Raw genomic sequence first — 17,046 nt, 5'->3', positions numbered from 1 at the left:
GATTCAAGCTTTCTTATCAATACCGTCAAAGCTTCACCCAACTTTGCCCCTTTTTTACCTCTTAGAAAACCCATAAATACAAAGACAGAAACGTATAATTAGTAAAGACATCATTTTTAATTGGAGTTATCACTGTGTTTTCCCTTTTTCTTTCCAGTTACTTGCCTTTTAACCATGGAGCAGATAGGCTGTCAGCGGGGAAGGAGCCCGCCTCAGAGGTCTCCCCCTTCAATCAATCACCACAAAAGCAACAAAACACGCCTCTGTAAATATTTCAGTGGCTTCAGACAACTCGTCCAGGGTCCTGCTGCTCGCCGCCTGCCGAGTCCTCTGAGCGAGCCATTGTGCGTCCCGCAGCAGAGCGCTTTGAGCTGTGCTGCTGGACATGGCTGGTCTGTTGTGGCGAGGCAGCGGTGCCTGCATGCATGCTGTAGCAGAACAGAGGATTAGAGTTGATGTTTCTCTGTTTCTAACTGGCAGCCCCGGGGCATGCTCCGCCGCCTTGGCACGGCAAACACAATTTACATCATTTAGTTCTGCTCAGTGCCGAGTGCCAGTCTAGGGATTCCAAATGGAGTCAAGATTATTCATTAGGTTAGGTGAAAAAAGCTTTGTTTGACCACTAACTGCTCCGTCTCGAACAAAGAAAAGCTGTGTTTGTTCAAGATGCTTCATTTAATTAACTTGGTTTGGTCACAGAGGCAGCTACGCCAAACAAAATTGCAACCACTTGTTTCTCCCAGTCTGTTTTCTTCGTATGCTACCGGTTTTACGGTTTTGCAGTTTGACTTGAGCAAAGTTGTTCACAGTGCAGGATGATTGCCATAATAAATGGGAAACTGGATTTGCCCTTGATATGAGCCACGTCCCTCGATGCTTCCCTGAGCCGGTCTTCAGGGAGCGCTTTCCCATAAGAGTAATGTCCCCCCTGTGCATGGCCACCATTCAACAATTTACGGGCAGATTACAGATTCTAATAAAAATTGTGCCGTCTTAATTAAAGAATCTGCTCCCCATTTTCATAGTTCAGTCCCCTCCCACCACGCCTATCCAATTTAATTATTCTGATGTACATAATTAGCATGAGCTGGCCATTGTTCGCCTCGTTTGCATATTATATTGGATAATTGAATGAGAGTGGTTGATGATTAAATTAGGGTGAATGACAGATGATTCGGCTTGCCGTGTGGAAGAGTTAACAGAATGAGCAGACTGGGAATACGACATGTGCCTTTTGAATATTTATACGTTCCACCGTGGTCACCCCCAGCAGACGCACTCTGCTAATTTAAAAAATGTGCGGGCGGCTAAACCCGGCCGCTTGCACGTCACACGGCGCTGTTTCTTTGCTGCTCCTCGGTGGTTACCAGTGCGCGTCAAAAAGGGAATGGGGTGATGTTGAGCATGTGAGAAACCCTTTTGTTCTAAATGTTCTAAATGTCTTCCACATTTAAAGATTGATAAGACAAATGAGACTAGTGTGGGCAAATTCATTTCCAGGCACTTCTAACGTAAACACAGACTGCTGGTGCCTGCCTGCCACATAATGGACAGCCTGGGCTTGGCTGATGAAGCCTGTGTTTTGGCTGGAACAAGAAATACATCTGTGATAGAAAGCTATAGGCAACATTTTACTTTTTTTTAATGAATTGTTTTTCATAAAAATTATTCAAGATAATTTTTACGTTTTACTTACTTTAGATTTTAAATATACGTTGAAACTAATCTTTACTTTAACTAAACTGGCTTTTCTTTACCTTTTTCTTTTGAGAAATATTAAGCCATACTTACCCTTTGCATCGTCTATCTACCTCTATTAATCCACTTATGCAACCATATCAACTTTATACAGTTTCTATTGTGTTTTTTAGTAAATTCCTTTTAAATCTGTAAGTTAAACATTTATTCCGTAATATTGTAAATTGGTTTTTAGACAGCACTCTACTAACAGTTGAAACCTCTAGATTCATCCCGCTCCCTGGAATTCGTCCATGCGAGGTTCGGTCAGCATGAATGTTTGGAGGGAATATTTGGAACAGCTTTAGCCTTTCACATGCTAATGTAAGCACCGGCGGCACAAGAAAGCCGGGCTGACCCAGGGGCCACACAGTGACACAGTCTGCCGGTTCAGTGCCGGCAACCCGGCTTTGTTTATGTGTGTGCCCGAGAAATAATGCACGTCATAAAAAGGAGAACTTTGAAGGGGAACCCCTACACTGGATGATAAATGCCCCCTGCTCTTTGGAAATAAATAACTCTTCACAATAGTACAAGAGCCATTTTCGGGAGTGACTTATACGTCGTCATTTCTACAATAACAGTGGGCTGCGTTTGTAACCCTGGTGTTCCTCACAGAGTGGATCATCCTCGAAGGAATCCTTTCTGATGTGGAAACCAAAAAAAACATAAATAAAATTGAAAAATAAAATAAAAGCAACGTTTTTTGCATCAAGTGAATGACATCACGAGGTCTCCTGTAGGCTAAAATCCTAAAAAAAAAAACAGCTCACACAGAGAGGGCACGCTCCAATGGTTTACACAGTTTGCAACACGCCAAGCTTGTGTTTGTCTTCGTCTCCCACATACCTTGTAAAATGTACTCTGTTCTCTTTGTTATGTGACACATCAGTACACAAAGTGTCGTCACATTGTCTGCCCAGAGTCACTTCAGGGGGCAGAGGAATTTACACAGTCTCGGGATCTGTCAGTAGGTGGTATAGGAAACGGTAAAGATAAGTCCCCACAGCAGCTTAAGTCTAGCTTCCTTTTACCAAGAGCCTTCGGTATCTTTCAGATCTCCCAGATTCTGGCCTCGCTCTTATCAGAAACCCGACCACGGCCACTTACAGTGTGAAGAGAAAGATGGGAGTGTTGGGGAAAATCTGGCAGGGCTGATGTGTGTCAAGTTGTCCATTGTTTGATAGATCTCAGATGTCAGTGTAAAAGATGTTCATGGTGTCGAGACAAGGAACTGAAGCCATTCTATCATGTCTTTCCTTTGAAATGTTGTGGAGGAAAGTCAATCGCTGTAAGCGATAACTATTTACCTCCAAATTTTGTGAGGGATGAAATGTCCCTTTATGGGTTTTATTTTCCTTATACTTCCACTGGATAACCGAAAGAAAGCTTTGAGAGAATATACAGTAGTTTTAAATACTTCAAGAAAAAAAAAATCACATTATAATTTTATTTACACCAATGCGTTAATCCAGAAACCTTCTAATGTTATTTGGTGGAGTGAATGTATCTTCACTAAAGAAATAAACACCTCTTGAACACAGCCTTATCATATCAGACAACAGTGAACGATTCTTGTTAAAAGTTAGTAGAAGAAGCTGCAATCTAAATATTCAATGCAATCTGAATATTCAATAGCATTTATATTTGGAATTGTATCAAACATCTTGTTGTGTTTGCCATCTTAGCTTGGTAATATTTTGCTGGTTTTTTGCCATAAATCAAAGTTTTGGAAAATTAAGTATTACATTCAATCTGATGATTGTGGGGAATGAAAAGTTAAAGCGAGGGTGGGCAATGCAGGTTTTTTTGTTATATTCATTGAAATTCCCTTTACACCGAGTCATCTGATTTATATGATCAACAAATCAAAGGCTCCATACCTGCCTGGCTGCCAGCTCTCCTGCTGCCTGTGAATCATCAACAGACTCTTCTGCTTGAGATGCTCCCTCAACAGCTGTGAGCTTCCATGTTCGTTGTTTTCTACTTATTGGGAACGACTTAGGCAACGTCTGGCTGTGTTGTGTTACAAGTTATCATGAGGTGGAAATAGATGTGTGCGTCAAATGTCATGGCAATAATTCCAAATGCTGTTGAGACGTCAACTGCATTGGGATTGATCTGCTGGGCACCATATGTACCACATTTCATAGTAATCCATGCAGTGGTTTGTTTGACATATTTCAGGTTTATTACAATTCCTGCAACCAGTGCAAGCACAGCTAAAAAACTGTAAGTCTACATAAAAGTGACCAGCTTGCTACATGGCGTCATTAATATTCATCAACGTCAAAAGGGAGTTTTCGTAATTCCCTATGAGCTACGACATGGGTTTACTTTAGCCGCCTCCAATAAACCAGCCATATCGTGGCTCGTCAGTGCATCTATGCATGAAAGCTCTTTCAATAACATTTGCAAAGTGCAAGCAGGGCTGAGAGTCTGAGAGCAGCCGGGACGCTACCATCCCGTCTCCTGGAGCAACACAAGGGGCCGCCGCCGCCGCTCCAGATCCAGATCCAACCCTCCTGGCCGTGCCCAACCATCCGCTCTTGCTTTATGTCTTTTCCGGCAGCGAGCACTTGACGAAGGACAATTTGTGTGGATGTTTAATGCTGCGGCACAGGCTGGTGGAGGATTACATGAGATGGTCCAGTGATTTGAGGCGGCTGGTAGTGGGTTGGAGTAAGTATGTGTGGTAGCTCTTGTGAGGAAGAGTGTGTGTGTGTGTGTGTGTGTGTGTGTGTGTGTGTGTGTGTGTGTGTGTGTGTGTGTGTGTGTGTGTGTGCATTCAGTGAGTGTTTCTGTGTGTGTGTTCGGTTCCAGGTCCTCGCTCTAATACAGGCGTCAGTTGTCTTCCACCTTGCCTCCTCAATACTCTTACGTTTATGGCAATTGTCCCTGTGCTGCTGTGGCGAGACATTTCTGAAATGTTTGTCCTTGTTTTTGCCATCATAGCATTCATTGCCTGCTGAAGGAGGGGTAAATCTCAGAATGCCATTGTTTCAGGATTTATGAAACCTTCACTTGGCGAGTCTTCTTTATATGTTTTGGCAGCCGGGAGAATCATTGACTTAACCTGTGAGGCTTCGCACACTAAAAACTGCTACTGTGAGCTTTCCCAGATCTCACATTGACAGATTTAACTGACACAAGCAAGAGGCTGCAAGGAGAGCAATGGAGGTGTTTTGACTGATTTTATCTTCTACTCAAATCAGGATGTTGATGCAGTTTTTCCATTGCCCTGCTGCCATTCAATATCATATCTCAGATTCAAACGGAGGCAGGACATTTTCCTTTTTATGTTCGGTAACAGCTGTGTCATCCACATGACCCCAAAGGCTCTCTGCCTCATCCTTTGACATAGGCCAATAAATTCTAATGAAATATTTAGTGTTCTCAGTGCCAGTGTTCCTTTCAAATGTTGCCCAGTGCTTGGGAAGATGAACCTCTGTGTACTTTTATCCTCAAGAGAGCAAGGAGATCACCAGTGAGATCTCAACTGTTGTCCAAAACATCTTGAGACAGCCCTTCATTTGATCCGTTCGAGGCCCCTTTGAACGCTGCTGTAGAACGAGGTCCTGAAGGCCTTCACCCTCAGATGATAAAAAAAAGTGAATTATTGGTTTGTTTGTCATGCTCTTAAAACCTAAAGTGCATTATTAAACAGAGAGAACATTAAAAGGGGAGTATTGTTAAAAGTGTTTTAAAAATCTTGTAAATCCCGGTAATTTATGTCACCGTGGTCGAAGAGGCTCACCCGGCCCTTCTGGTTTTAATTTGACTTAGGCTCGACTCTTCGGAGTCTGTACCTGTGATGCTGCCTTTTTTCCTCCCAGACATGATCTGACCGACGTGACCCCCTCGGCGGGGCAACACCGTGGCAGCCTCAAAGTTAAAGACTCCAGGTCAAAAACCAAATGCAAATATTTGCATCGCTGAGGTAGAAAAGAACTGCTACATATTCCTGCAATAGCTGATGCTATTCACGGCAAAAGTAGTTTTATTTCTATCAGCAGTGATGAACTTGAAAAGAGTGACAAACATTCAAAGGAAGGGAAGGGAGAGCTCTGCGAACAGACATTTTTCAATCACATGTTATTGATGCAGAGTTTTGAGCTGCATGGTTTTTTACCAAGCAAACATGGTTGGGAATGAGAAGCAGGACGGATGCCGACTCAAAGAGACAGCTCTATCTACAATCATGAGATGACATGATACATGAGACCGGTTATCCCTCAGTATGTTATTTTATTATGTAATCTCCGAATTGTCGCAGCGCCTGTCATTTATTTGACAAAACCTGCTTTCAGTTAGCATTCGCCGAGGCTACAAGACCCAGCGCCGAGTAGTATTAATATAAATTCATCCAATACACGACAATCTCTTTTTAAATTCTAAAATGCGCTATTGTAGTCACATTCCACAAAATCGTATCTCAACATTGCTTCCTTTTACCGCACGCAGGCCGCAGAAAGCCTTAAAAAAAGAACTTCAACACGTTCACCAGTGAGGCGTCAGAGTCGATTATTGTGAAGCCTCAACAGTGACCAGGGCTTGTCTGGGCGCTGCCTGGGACCAGAGACCTGCTGCAGCCTCGGGGGACTCCCTGGCAGAGGCAACAATGGGTCAGAGCCCTCTTCTTTGTGCGGTGGCCCTCCTTAATCAAACTAGCCAGAGGAGTGATTGGATTTTAATTCTGCTGGGCCCACCGTAATGGTGTGATGGACGGGGACTGGTGAATTGGAGCAAGATGTCAGCCCTCGGAGGCCTCCATTAATGATATTGCTTCATTTCTTAAAGTGGCAGAAGCGCCGTGGGATGAGGGGATCGGAGCAGTCGGCAGGCTGAGCCCCTCCCTTTCCTTTTATCTTTGACTCTCTTTATATCTGGGCCATTTGTGTTGCTCTTTGTGTGTCGTAGTGTTGTGGTCCATTTTTGGAGCCGGTCACTGTATGTGTGCAGGTTCCAGACTGCCGCTGTGGCGCTGGGACACAATGGGATTACTGTCTCGTTGAAGAGGTTTTGCTTCGTTTTTGAACCGCAAGTGAAAGTTAACCTGGACGTTTACGATATACGCTGTACATTAAACTTTCTCTACACACAAGCAGACAGAAATGATGTATAATGCACTCACGGATAATATGATTTAACCCTATTTTTCAATAGATAATACACAACAATTTGCTTCTGAGAGTTAAGAATGAAAGCTCTCAATACGGACTCAAAGCTAATTTCTTTGATCGTGTGATGATTCAACTCTTCTGACTTAATTCTGACAGGAACACTATATCAAATGCATTCACATTTCAGTTTGTGCCCTGCATGCTATAATTAAAGTTGGTCTCTGTTCCATCCTAACTCATGAGTCACGAGGTTAATTGAACTTTAGCACTAAATCTAAAACACAAAGACTTCCTTAAAACATTCTTGAACTCCTGAACTGACACTTATATGAACCTGATGAACGCCAGAGTGTCTCACTGAAACCTTTTGATGCCGTTTCACATCTCAAGTGACTCACGCTTTGTTTGCTTCCAGTGACACGTGTTTGTCTTCCTCTTTGGGGAAAAAAAAAAAAAAAACACAGTTTGGTCTTGCCAAAGTACAGGTGAACCTTCATCGTGTTTTATAGCGAGTCATTGTTGAGCGGGGCGGCTCCAACCTTCCTCTCTTCTCCTAATGGGCGATGGTGAGTTGTTTTTGCAGCAGATTTATGCGTGGGTGGGGCGCTGTGATTTACGGAGCTCTGACACTGTCTCAGCAGCGGGACCAGGGAGGCTGATTGTGGCTCTCTGTGTGTTCCAGGTGAGCCGGAGGTCTGCTCACCATCCCTCCACACACACACACACACACAGTGGGAGCAACAGGCCCAGAAACTATTTAGTGCGCTTGTGAGGACACACAGATACTTCGGAACACACTAATAATATAGCGAGAGAGCCGCTGTTGTTGCAACTTCCTCCGTGTGGGTTCAAATAAATACAGTAGAGGGCATCTTTAGCTGTCATTATGTATAATTCTAGTAGAAAAAAAGCTTTTTGGCTGCACAGTAAATTTCACCTTCTTCTAAAAAAACTGTGGCTTTTTATTTTTCAATCGATATTGTTTTTTAATGCGGCTTTCTGAAATACCTCCACCCCTGATGGCCCCTGTGCTTTTAACAGTTTAAAAGGATAATATGTGGATATTTACTCATTGTGTCAGTTTCCCATAAAAGCAGTATTCATTTCCCAGGATCAATAGTACACAAGTAGCCCCGTACTGCGCGTAGATGTTGACGCTGCCCTTTCATTATCAGTGTGACCTAAGAGTAGAGAAGATTAAATTATTGTCAGATGGTAAATGGGCCATTAACCATCCGAGATAAATCGTCCGTAAATTTCCCATCAAAGAAACCTGACAGGAGGTGGACAAAACAGTTTACACCATTTAATGATGTTGACATTGAGGTTAAAGTAAGTCATGTGTGTTATTTGCTTCAGTCACACCATTTGGAGGAAACGTTATTGTTCTTATTTTGTTATTTAATATAACATTTCTCTATGGAGACCTTCATCCCAGTCATTGTTGTGCACCACCCCCCACACTCCTCTGCCTTTTTTTTTCCTGCAGAAGTAAAAGCTCCCAGTTCAATCTCTGCATTAAGTCAGCCTGTCAGAAAGCTTCCCTGGAGAGTTTTTGGGCTTGAAGTTGGTCTCGGCGGTTCCTCTGCTGGTGGCCCCCGCTGGAGGAGCAAGGTCACAGAGTGTTGAAACTTTCACAGAGCCTCCACACGAATCCCACATATGCATATTTTAACACGCTTGTTTGTCAGTGATGTTAACAAATGTAACAGGAGGATTCAGAGGGTGTTGCAGAAAAAAATCCAGAGGAAGACAAAAATCCTTTTGAAGACAAATAGTTTTTGTTTATCTGTTTGTCTATTAATTCCTCTGAAATAAGATGCACTTAACCTTTGCACACTGCAATATGAAAATAAACTTCCTGATGATGGCAATAAAAGCTCCAATTGATAGGGTTCGCATATGAAATTGTACAATAGCAATCCGTCATCTGTGTGATTTTGTATTAAGTAATATACTTTAAAATAAATTAGATTTGAAAAAAATAGATTGCACTACAGTATTCAAGTACTTGTGAATTGTATTTCGGGGGTTTATTTTTGGCATAACAAGTATAATGGAAAGGATGTATTTGGGGTTGTTTTTACTGCCTTCATGGTTTAACCATGCATGGTTTCTGACACCCATCACAAGGTTGAAGATTAAATTATATGCGGTTAAAATTGAACATGAAACAAATGTATTAGTGTATGTTGGTTTTTTATGTAACTTTCTCATAAAAAATTGCCCATGCCTAAAATCTTTCCTTTGCTTTCCTTTTTGTCTCCCATCTCCCAGATCTTCGGGCCCTAAGAAAACAATGCTAGTGTGTGTGCCTCTTATTTTGTAATATTTCATCACTTTGATTGAAGGTGATATAAGGAGAGAACATTACTACATTGCAGCTCAGTTGATTAATGAAGATGTTTAGTAAACAATTCTGAAAATATTAAACTCAACGTTCTGATCTTCAATAAAAAATTAGGTGAACGAAATGTAACATACAGTTGCCAGTTTGTGACAGAAAAGTTAAATTATCATCTCTTAAACATTTTCAACAAAGCAAACAGTATCCTTTTTATGAGATGTATTTCCCTGCAGGACTTGATAAACTATCATTACACCTTTACCAATATATTTTTATTTTAAATTGAAAGCCTGAGTGAGGCGACAAAATAAATGTTGACTCAATAAAATATTAGTATTTAAAATGTTCTGCTAAAAGAAAATAATTTGGCTAATCTGTAATATTTGAAATGATCATGAAATTGTGGGAAACACAAATTTGAATATCTCTGGGAGGGGGTGACGTAGCATATAAATGACCCATGTGTCTGTCAGTCAGTGGCCGTTTAGTGACACGTGCTCGCGCAGCACTCCTCGCGAGGACGCGGGGATGATCTAATTACGTCCACCCCTCCACCAATTAGAGAATCACATCGCACCTTTAAATGGACTCGTCCGCTTAATCATTAATGCTCCGGTGTCATTCCCTCTGACGGCGTCTGGTTGCATCGAGGCAACTTGACACATGCAGACAGTTCACGGCTAATCCTTAATAATGGGCTCGTGTGGGAAACTTGTTGGGAATTGTTAGTTCGGTCCAAAACGTAAATAAACTACATTAGAAAACAAAATCGAGGTTTATGTTTGCAAGACTAACCAGGTCAATATTTATTGAGAAGAACGTGACTTAAAAAAAAAAGAAAAGAGTAATGTCGTTGCTGTAGCCTGATCTGTGTGCATTTGTGTTTGCTCTGGATAGGGATTACTGGTGTTTATTTTGGTTCTTGTTTAACGCACTGAGGGGGGACGCCCATCGACTTGATAAGAGATCTATGGCCCACAGGTACTAAGCGTCATTTTATGGGTGTCACAGGACCTGATCCCTGGTCTGCATGAGCAACACACACTAAGACGACCCTTGCTCTGTGCTGTTTTGGGGGGTGTAATATCGTCTGCATTTTCTTGCCCTTTCCAGAATATTTATTTTTCACTTTGTAAAGCGCATATATTTAAACATGCTGAAAACAATTTGAGAAAAAAAGAAAATAAAGCATTGAGAGGATTTTATTTTCATTAAAATATGTGACTTGTTTTGGTTCTTTTGATGTGAATGTGTGTGTGTGAGTCGTTATGGGTGAAGATAGGTGAGGATGGAAAGGCTGTTTTTGGAGACACACCGGGCCCCACGATGATCTCTCTGCAGGAGGACGGCTTCAGCTCGGCATTCTTGTCTATTGTTATTCTTCCCTTATCTCTGTTATCTTAATCAGATCACATTGTTTGGTTATCTTATTTGAAATAGCTCAATTACAAATCTATTATCTGTCTTTTGTCATACAAACTTCCGATTAAGACACTATCAGTGTACTAGAAACAAAGGAAATAACTTGGAATTGTTTCAACATGAAAAACGCCCAGAAATCATTTAGTGAATCATTTAGTTCTTTTTTTTAAATACAGGGGGAATGCATGCACCAGGATCATTTCATTGTAAATATTGTAAGATTTAAATAAAAATAATTATTTTCTTGACATCAAACACATATTTTCCGTATTCTTACTTTTTGTATTTAAAAAAAAACAACGCAAAACTGCATCGAAGAAAACGAAAGTCGCCTCTGATCACAGATCCAATTAAATAATCAAACAACGTGAAATAGTCTCCTCTTGTGCTCACTTTAAAAAAAACGGCATCCACGTCCCCGCTCATTGAGCCCGAGCTGTCATCTCGGCACCGTGCGCCATGACGCGATCCACTGAAAGAAAATAAACCAAGCAGGAGAAGTGACCCTTTACAGGCGTCTCTCTGCTCCCCTCACATGCAAGGGGCTTTGGGGGAGTGTGTGTGTGTGTGTGTGTGTGTGTGTCTATGGAGGGGGTGTTTAGTTAGTTTGTTGTGGCTTCAGTCAGTGTATCGCTTGCAGGTGATGCCAGGACTAGATAAGGGGTCGGCGATCCCTCCGCGCTGTCTAGACCAGTTTGTGACTCAACCAGAGAAACCGGACTGAGAGCAATTTACTGCAGGTTTTTGCCCCCGAGATAGTTAATGTACACTGTCCGTGTCCTGCTACATAACCGAAGGAGAAAACAGCACAGATGAAGGTGGGTGATAAGACAACGAGGCCCGCGGGCTTCAGTTCTGGTCGCACCGCTTCAGCGGACCGGTCAAGCAGCATATTCAGTGAACTGGAATGATTGTGTGTTTCACTTCGTTTTTCTTTTTTTTTGCCTTAAATTTAATCCTCAAAATCGGCCGCCACGACTGAATGAGATGATGTGTGTTGGTTGCACGTTGGTCGAATCTGAAATGACTTGATGTCATGAGGAGTAACGATCTGTAACCGCTAAGACAGTGAAAGTGTCCCTATAGGAGCAACAAAAGGAAATTAGGTCTTACTTCTTCCAATGAAAAATGGAAAGTTCTTGCTAAATTCATTGTATTTTCAAATAAATTAAATTACCGACTTACAATATTGGCTTGCAAATGCAAAAGCAATCAAGTATTAAACAGCGCCTCTACAAATATTGATCATCAAGACATGTTACGTATTCAGCTTGTTTTTTTAATTTTCTTTTTATCAGTTAATGATCCCTTTACGAATTGCTTACCTAACAATAAATAATATAACAATAATTTACTTTTTGGTCAAGAAGCTCAAACAACCTGCCCTTAAGATAAAGTATTTTACAACACGAATAATTTGCAGATTTTCATGCTCTGACCTTAAGACACGGAGTCAACGGGACTCGACAACGCAATAAATTGTATCAAAAAAGGTTCATGTTGACGAAACAAGACACAATATCACAAGGAAGTCGCAGAATGTCCATCTCTTTCGACACGTAAAAGGTTCCAAATTGGTTTCGAGGGAAGGTTTGTTAAATCCATCTGGAAGTCTTCTGTACATCTCTCTTCGTATCAAGTCATGCACGAATTGTTCTGCTTATTTTTTGTCAATGAAAGCTCCATTAAAAAAAAAACGGGGAGTCGATCGGGTCTATCCTGGTTCCATCCCTTCCATGTAATGATATTTTAAAAAAAAACTCTCCTTTGTAGTTGGGGCGATGTGATGAGCTGGTCACATGCAGGGGACCGGGATCATGCTGCAATTGTCCTTGCAAGAAGGGGGGAGACCGTCGGGTCTGAGGGGCCCAGTTTCACGTCTCCACCGGGCTGGGTACCATACTGTTGGGAGTGTCCGGTAACTGAGAGGACAAAGAAGTCACGTCGCTGCCCGAGGAGTTTCCGAGAGAGCCCGATTCAGAAAAAGACACCTAAAAAGACAGAAGCACGCGTGTCAAAATATGCAAAATATTTGGGCTTTTATTTTGAAAATCACGTAATTAAAAACATTATATTTGCTGGAGACACACCATTGACATGACATGGAAAGAGAAGGATAGATAGATGGATGGATGAATGGTTGGATAGATAGATAGACAGATAGATAGATAGATAGATAGATAGATAGATAGATAGATAGATAGATAGATAGATAGATAGATAGATAGATAGATAGATAGATAGATAGATAGATAGATAGATAGATAGATAGATAGATAGATAGATAGATAGACTCACCAGTTGTTGGAAGGCTGGCTGGTCCAGGTCGCTTTGCAGGGCGAACTCACTGAGGGCTTTCCATGGAGGCTGGTAGGTCTGGACCTCCACTGGGTTTCCTTGCACAGAGCTCTCATGACGAATAGGACTCCCCGCCACAAGAGGCGTCCCTGTGAGGCCCTGCAGGTTCTGGTAAAATAATGGTAAAATCACAGCATCATTTGTCTGTGTCCTGAAAAAAGTGTTTGTCAATTTCGAAAGAACTTTGGCCTCATGACACATACTTGTTCTTAAAAAAAAAACCTTTTCTCTAAATGAAAAGTGAGTTTTTCATGTGCCATTTATGATACATGCTAACTTTGGAGGAAAAAAATCCAACTTTTCCCACCAAAAACTTTCCCTTTGGGATTGAACCATGCCAGAGCAAGAGATGTAGCCACGCTGTAATATATTTTTAACTTTCAGGTCAAGCAACTGAAGCCAAAGCAATTGATTCATTATTCATTGGCCTAAAGTTTGAATAAAGAATAGCACTGTAGCCAAGTGGAGCAATCATTTTATGTATGTAAACTAAGAACTGAAGTTTAGAAGTGATTGAAATTAGTGGATACATGTGTTCTACCTGCAAACATCTACAAATAGAAAAAAAGCTGATATTATATATAAATTTGACTAGAACCCGCATATTATATATAATATCAGCTTGTGGTTATTGGCTGGTATCTGTCTGTCACCACTGTGCAAATGCAGGCCGAAAAGAAAAACAAGTCTTGTAGAACTGAGTTCTTGGTCATGGTCCAAAATAACAAGCAAACCCGTGAACACGCGAATGAACGAATGAATAATGGTAGTAATCGACTTGTCGAACTTACGAAGATGCTTACAGTCTTGTCACTGTGGTGCTGTTGCTGGAGCTGCTTCATCAAGATGGACCTCTTCTTGTCTTTGCAGCGCTTGTTCTGGAACCACACCCGGATCACCCGGGGGCTGAGGCCGGTCATCTCCACCAGCTGCTCCTTCATCAGCGCGTCCGGCCTCGGGTTCGCGTTGTAGCAGGTTCGCAGCGTGTGCAGCTGCTTCTCGTTCAGCACCGTCCGGACCCGAGTCGTCTTCTCCGACTGCTTGTGGACGTGGTTCCGATGCGGGGCCTGCCGCACCGAGACCGGATCTGCAGAGCCCGGAGGGGGGGGGGGGGGGGGGGGGGAGACGGAAGAAGCCTTTCAAACTTTGAAAGAATGACGTAGCTACTCATTAATGACCTATATTATATTAGATATTAGATATGAATGAATGCAATAGTTTAATGTTCAGTCAAATAGTTTTAAAGAGCGGAAAACAAGTGTAATTTGAATTAAATTAAATTAAATGTATTTTGCAGACAACGAAATCTTTCCATTTAGACGTGAATGGGATTGATGTGTGTACGCGTTTGTTTGTATACGTAATAACATTTATTTAAAGCTTGCATTTGTAAATTAAAAACTTGGATGGCTGTCTATTGTCCGCCTTCATCTAAAGGCCACAGTCACAAAACTGTTGGATTTGCCGAAATAAGAGTGAGAGAGAACTCCTGGTCTTTACAGCAGGAAGTTTGTGAACATTATTCACTCATTTGCTTTGTTCTCTTTCTGTTGGCAGGCACCCTTAGGATGACAGCTCTGCAAACACACACACACACACACACACGCGCGCACAAGCACCCTGGAACAGTCGCGACTCATAGGCCAACCAGATTATTCAGATAATGGCAACGGAGCAGGTAACAGCTAATGAGATCAATTATGAAATTAGCCTAAAGAAACATCTTATCCGACACTTTGCACACAGACACAGCGAGCAAACAACCACAAAACAAATGATCTGGGCGTTAAAGGACAGCAAATACCAGCCGGATATTGATTCTTCTTTTTCTTCATTTTTCTAGACTTGAGCAATCAATATCTTTTCAGTTTTTATGTTTCTCAGTTTTTGTGTTAATTGTCAACTACGCCAGTTTCCTTTATTTTACTCTTTTTTTTAATTAAAGGGCTTTCAATTGGGAATAAACGGTCAATTTTGAAGATGTTCTGTTTTATTAGGAAATGCTACTCCGTCTAAAGTTACATTAATAAATGCCAATAATATTTATGTAATAATAATAATAATAATAATCCGACCTGCCAAGTGCAGCGATCTGTTGGAGTGGATGTGTCCGGGGCTGATGGGGCTTCCTGCGGAGCTCCGGTCCAGCAGCAGGCTGTGGTCCGCCCGGCACAGCAGCTCGTCCTCCCGCAGGGAGAACTCGTCCCCCGGCAGCAGCTGCCTGCTGCACACCGAGCACCGAAAACACTCGATGTGGTACACGTTATCCCGGGCTCTCATCACCAAATCGCTGCTGCTGAATCCCAGGTTGCATTTTGCGCATTTTATTCCAAACAGCCTGGGAATTTCGGAAGAGGGGGAATCAGGGAATTAAAAATCTACAGAAGAAATGTGAAAGAAGTGACAACGACGAAATCTTTCGGATAACAACTCGGAGTTAAGTAGTATCGAAATACTGCCATAACCTATTTGTAATTTGAGTGGATAACAAAATACTGTGCACAGTGTTTTCTTTTCTGTAATATTGAAAATAATACTTTTCTATAAAGAGTCGTTTTTTTAAATAACCACTAATTCACAATGTATTTAAATATCTTACGTTTACATCTGATGCTATTAAACTGAATCCAGCCTATATGAAGAGAACATTTCCAAACTCCTACCTTACATAATCTCTTTTGCAATAGGTTTTGCCGTCCCGGACAAAACAAGTGCAGGTCTCATCCAGGTACTGGCTGCACTCTGCACACTTCAGGCAGGCTGCATGCCATTCCAGGTCGGGGGAGACTCTCAGTATGTACTGGTCGTGAATCTGACTTCCACATCCTACACACATTGCGAATCCTGACTTCTCTGCAAAGAGACAACAGCGTTGAAAGCACAGCCCCCCAAAAAAACATATGGACAGTTGCAGAAATTACTCGTTAAAAAGTGAGAAAGTTAGTAAGGTTTGCAGATAATTTCTTACTGTTATGTAACAAAAGAGGACTTTTTTAAGTACTCTTCAAGCAAAGCACTGGGTTGTTTTACGTCTCTTTTCTTTAAAGTGCGGAGTCAGAGTAAAGGTCTTCTCACCACCTTTGCAGCATAAAAAATAACTAAAGTGCTGAGTATACCATGTAGCCCTTAATGCCACCGGCACGAAAACACAGTCTACGACTTAAAAGTCCACCGAGCAGTTCAGCTTACTTACTTTTGGAATGATCCCCCATATCACCCAAGAAAGAAGAGCTGAAAATAATATCCACCATACAGGACGGATGAAGGGGATTGTGGTAGATGCAGAAAAGATGTGAGGAGATGACTGGCCCTTCGGCTGCCTCCCAGATAACGTGTGTCTCTTCGGACTGGGAGGGTGAGCGGTAGGGGGCGGGAGAGGGAGGGGGGAGGGGGCAGGGGGGAGGGGGGGTAATGGGGTCCCACACGCTGCTTTTCTGACGTCATGACGTCAACAGTGGACTCGCCAATGGCCCGGCTGCATGTCCCTGTCAGTCTAAAAGGTCGATGTGTACGTTTGACAGAAGGCATAGTTTAACGTACGGTACCATACCCTCATCAACCTCTTAGGCAACGTTAAACATGTGGTAACAGTAATTATAATATCAGCGTATTATTGTTATTCAGACCACAACATAAATGATTACATATATTGATTGTTGAGATATCTTTTGACTTGATCCCCTTATGCGGGATCACCAATAAAGTTGAGATTTTAGTTGTACTGCATAAATTGCTCCAACATCTAAATCATTTCCAACATGTCATGGGATTTATTTGGCCCCCAAGAGTTGCATTAGTTGACCTTAATTTGGAGGGGAAACTAGTGCAGATTACCACCTTCATATTCAAGAAAACTGAAAAAAATCATGTCTAGTAAATTGGGCAAAATTTAATTTAAATGCTCTTTTCCGTTCCTCTAGGTTCCTCATCTACTCGAGAACAAGGCCATCTACTGGAGGAAAAGCAGAACTACATCTAAAATCAGACAACTTTTATTCACTCCATGGCTCATAGGTGAGCTTAAAAATTACAGATCTTAACTAAATTGCTGTATTTACT

At 41.8% G+C, this 17,046-nt stretch overlaps 1 protein-coding gene across 2 annotated transcripts; it reads right to left on the bottom strand.

Annotated features, from left to right (window-relative positions):
- Positions 1 to 11,887: 11,887 nt before the first annotated feature.
- Positions 11,888 to 16,299, bottom strand: isl2b (ISL LIM homeobox 2b). Of its 2 annotated transcripts, none has more exons than XM_037448591.2 (6): positions 16,181 to 16,299; positions 15,651 to 15,840; positions 15,063 to 15,325; positions 13,779 to 14,074; positions 12,928 to 13,095; positions 11,888 to 12,620 (listed from the first exon to the last, which is right to left on the bottom strand). In XM_037448591.2, the coding sequence occupies exons 1-6, from the start codon at positions 16,236 to 16,238 to the stop codon at positions 12,504 to 12,506; spliced, it is 1,092 nt and encodes a 363-aa protein (XP_037304488.1). In that variant the 5' UTR covers positions 16,239 to 16,299; the 3' UTR covers positions 11,888 to 12,503. The 2 variants fall into 2 exon arrangements, with proteins under 2 accessions (XP_037304488.1, XP_037304489.1); XM_037448592.2 differs by having other exon boundaries at positions 13,791 to 14,074.
- Between the last annotated feature and the right edge of the window lie 747 nt (positions 16,300 to 17,046).

Source organism: Pungitius pungitius, chromosome 4, assembly GCF_949316345.1.
Source record: "Pungitius pungitius chromosome 4, fPunPun2.1, whole genome shotgun sequence".
Classification (NCBI taxonomy): domain Eukaryota; kingdom Metazoa; phylum Chordata; class Actinopteri; order Perciformes; family Gasterosteidae; genus Pungitius; species Pungitius pungitius.
Note: the sequence above shows the minus strand (reverse complement) of the source record. Positions and strands in the feature narration are given on the sequence as shown.

Coding starts and splice junctions, on each gene's coding strand:
- isl2b (XM_037448591.2), bottom strand. CDS start 16,238: ATGGTGGATATTATTTTCAGCTCTTCTTTCTTGGGTGATATGGGGGAT. Junction 15,841..16,180: donor TATGGGGGATCATTCCAAAA/GTAAGTAAGCTG, acceptor GTCTCTTTGCAG/AGAAGTCAGGATTCGCAATG. Junction 14,075..15,062: donor CAGATCGCTGCACTTGGCAG/GTCGGATTATTA, acceptor CGGGCTCTGCAG/ATCCGGTCTCGGTGCGGCAG.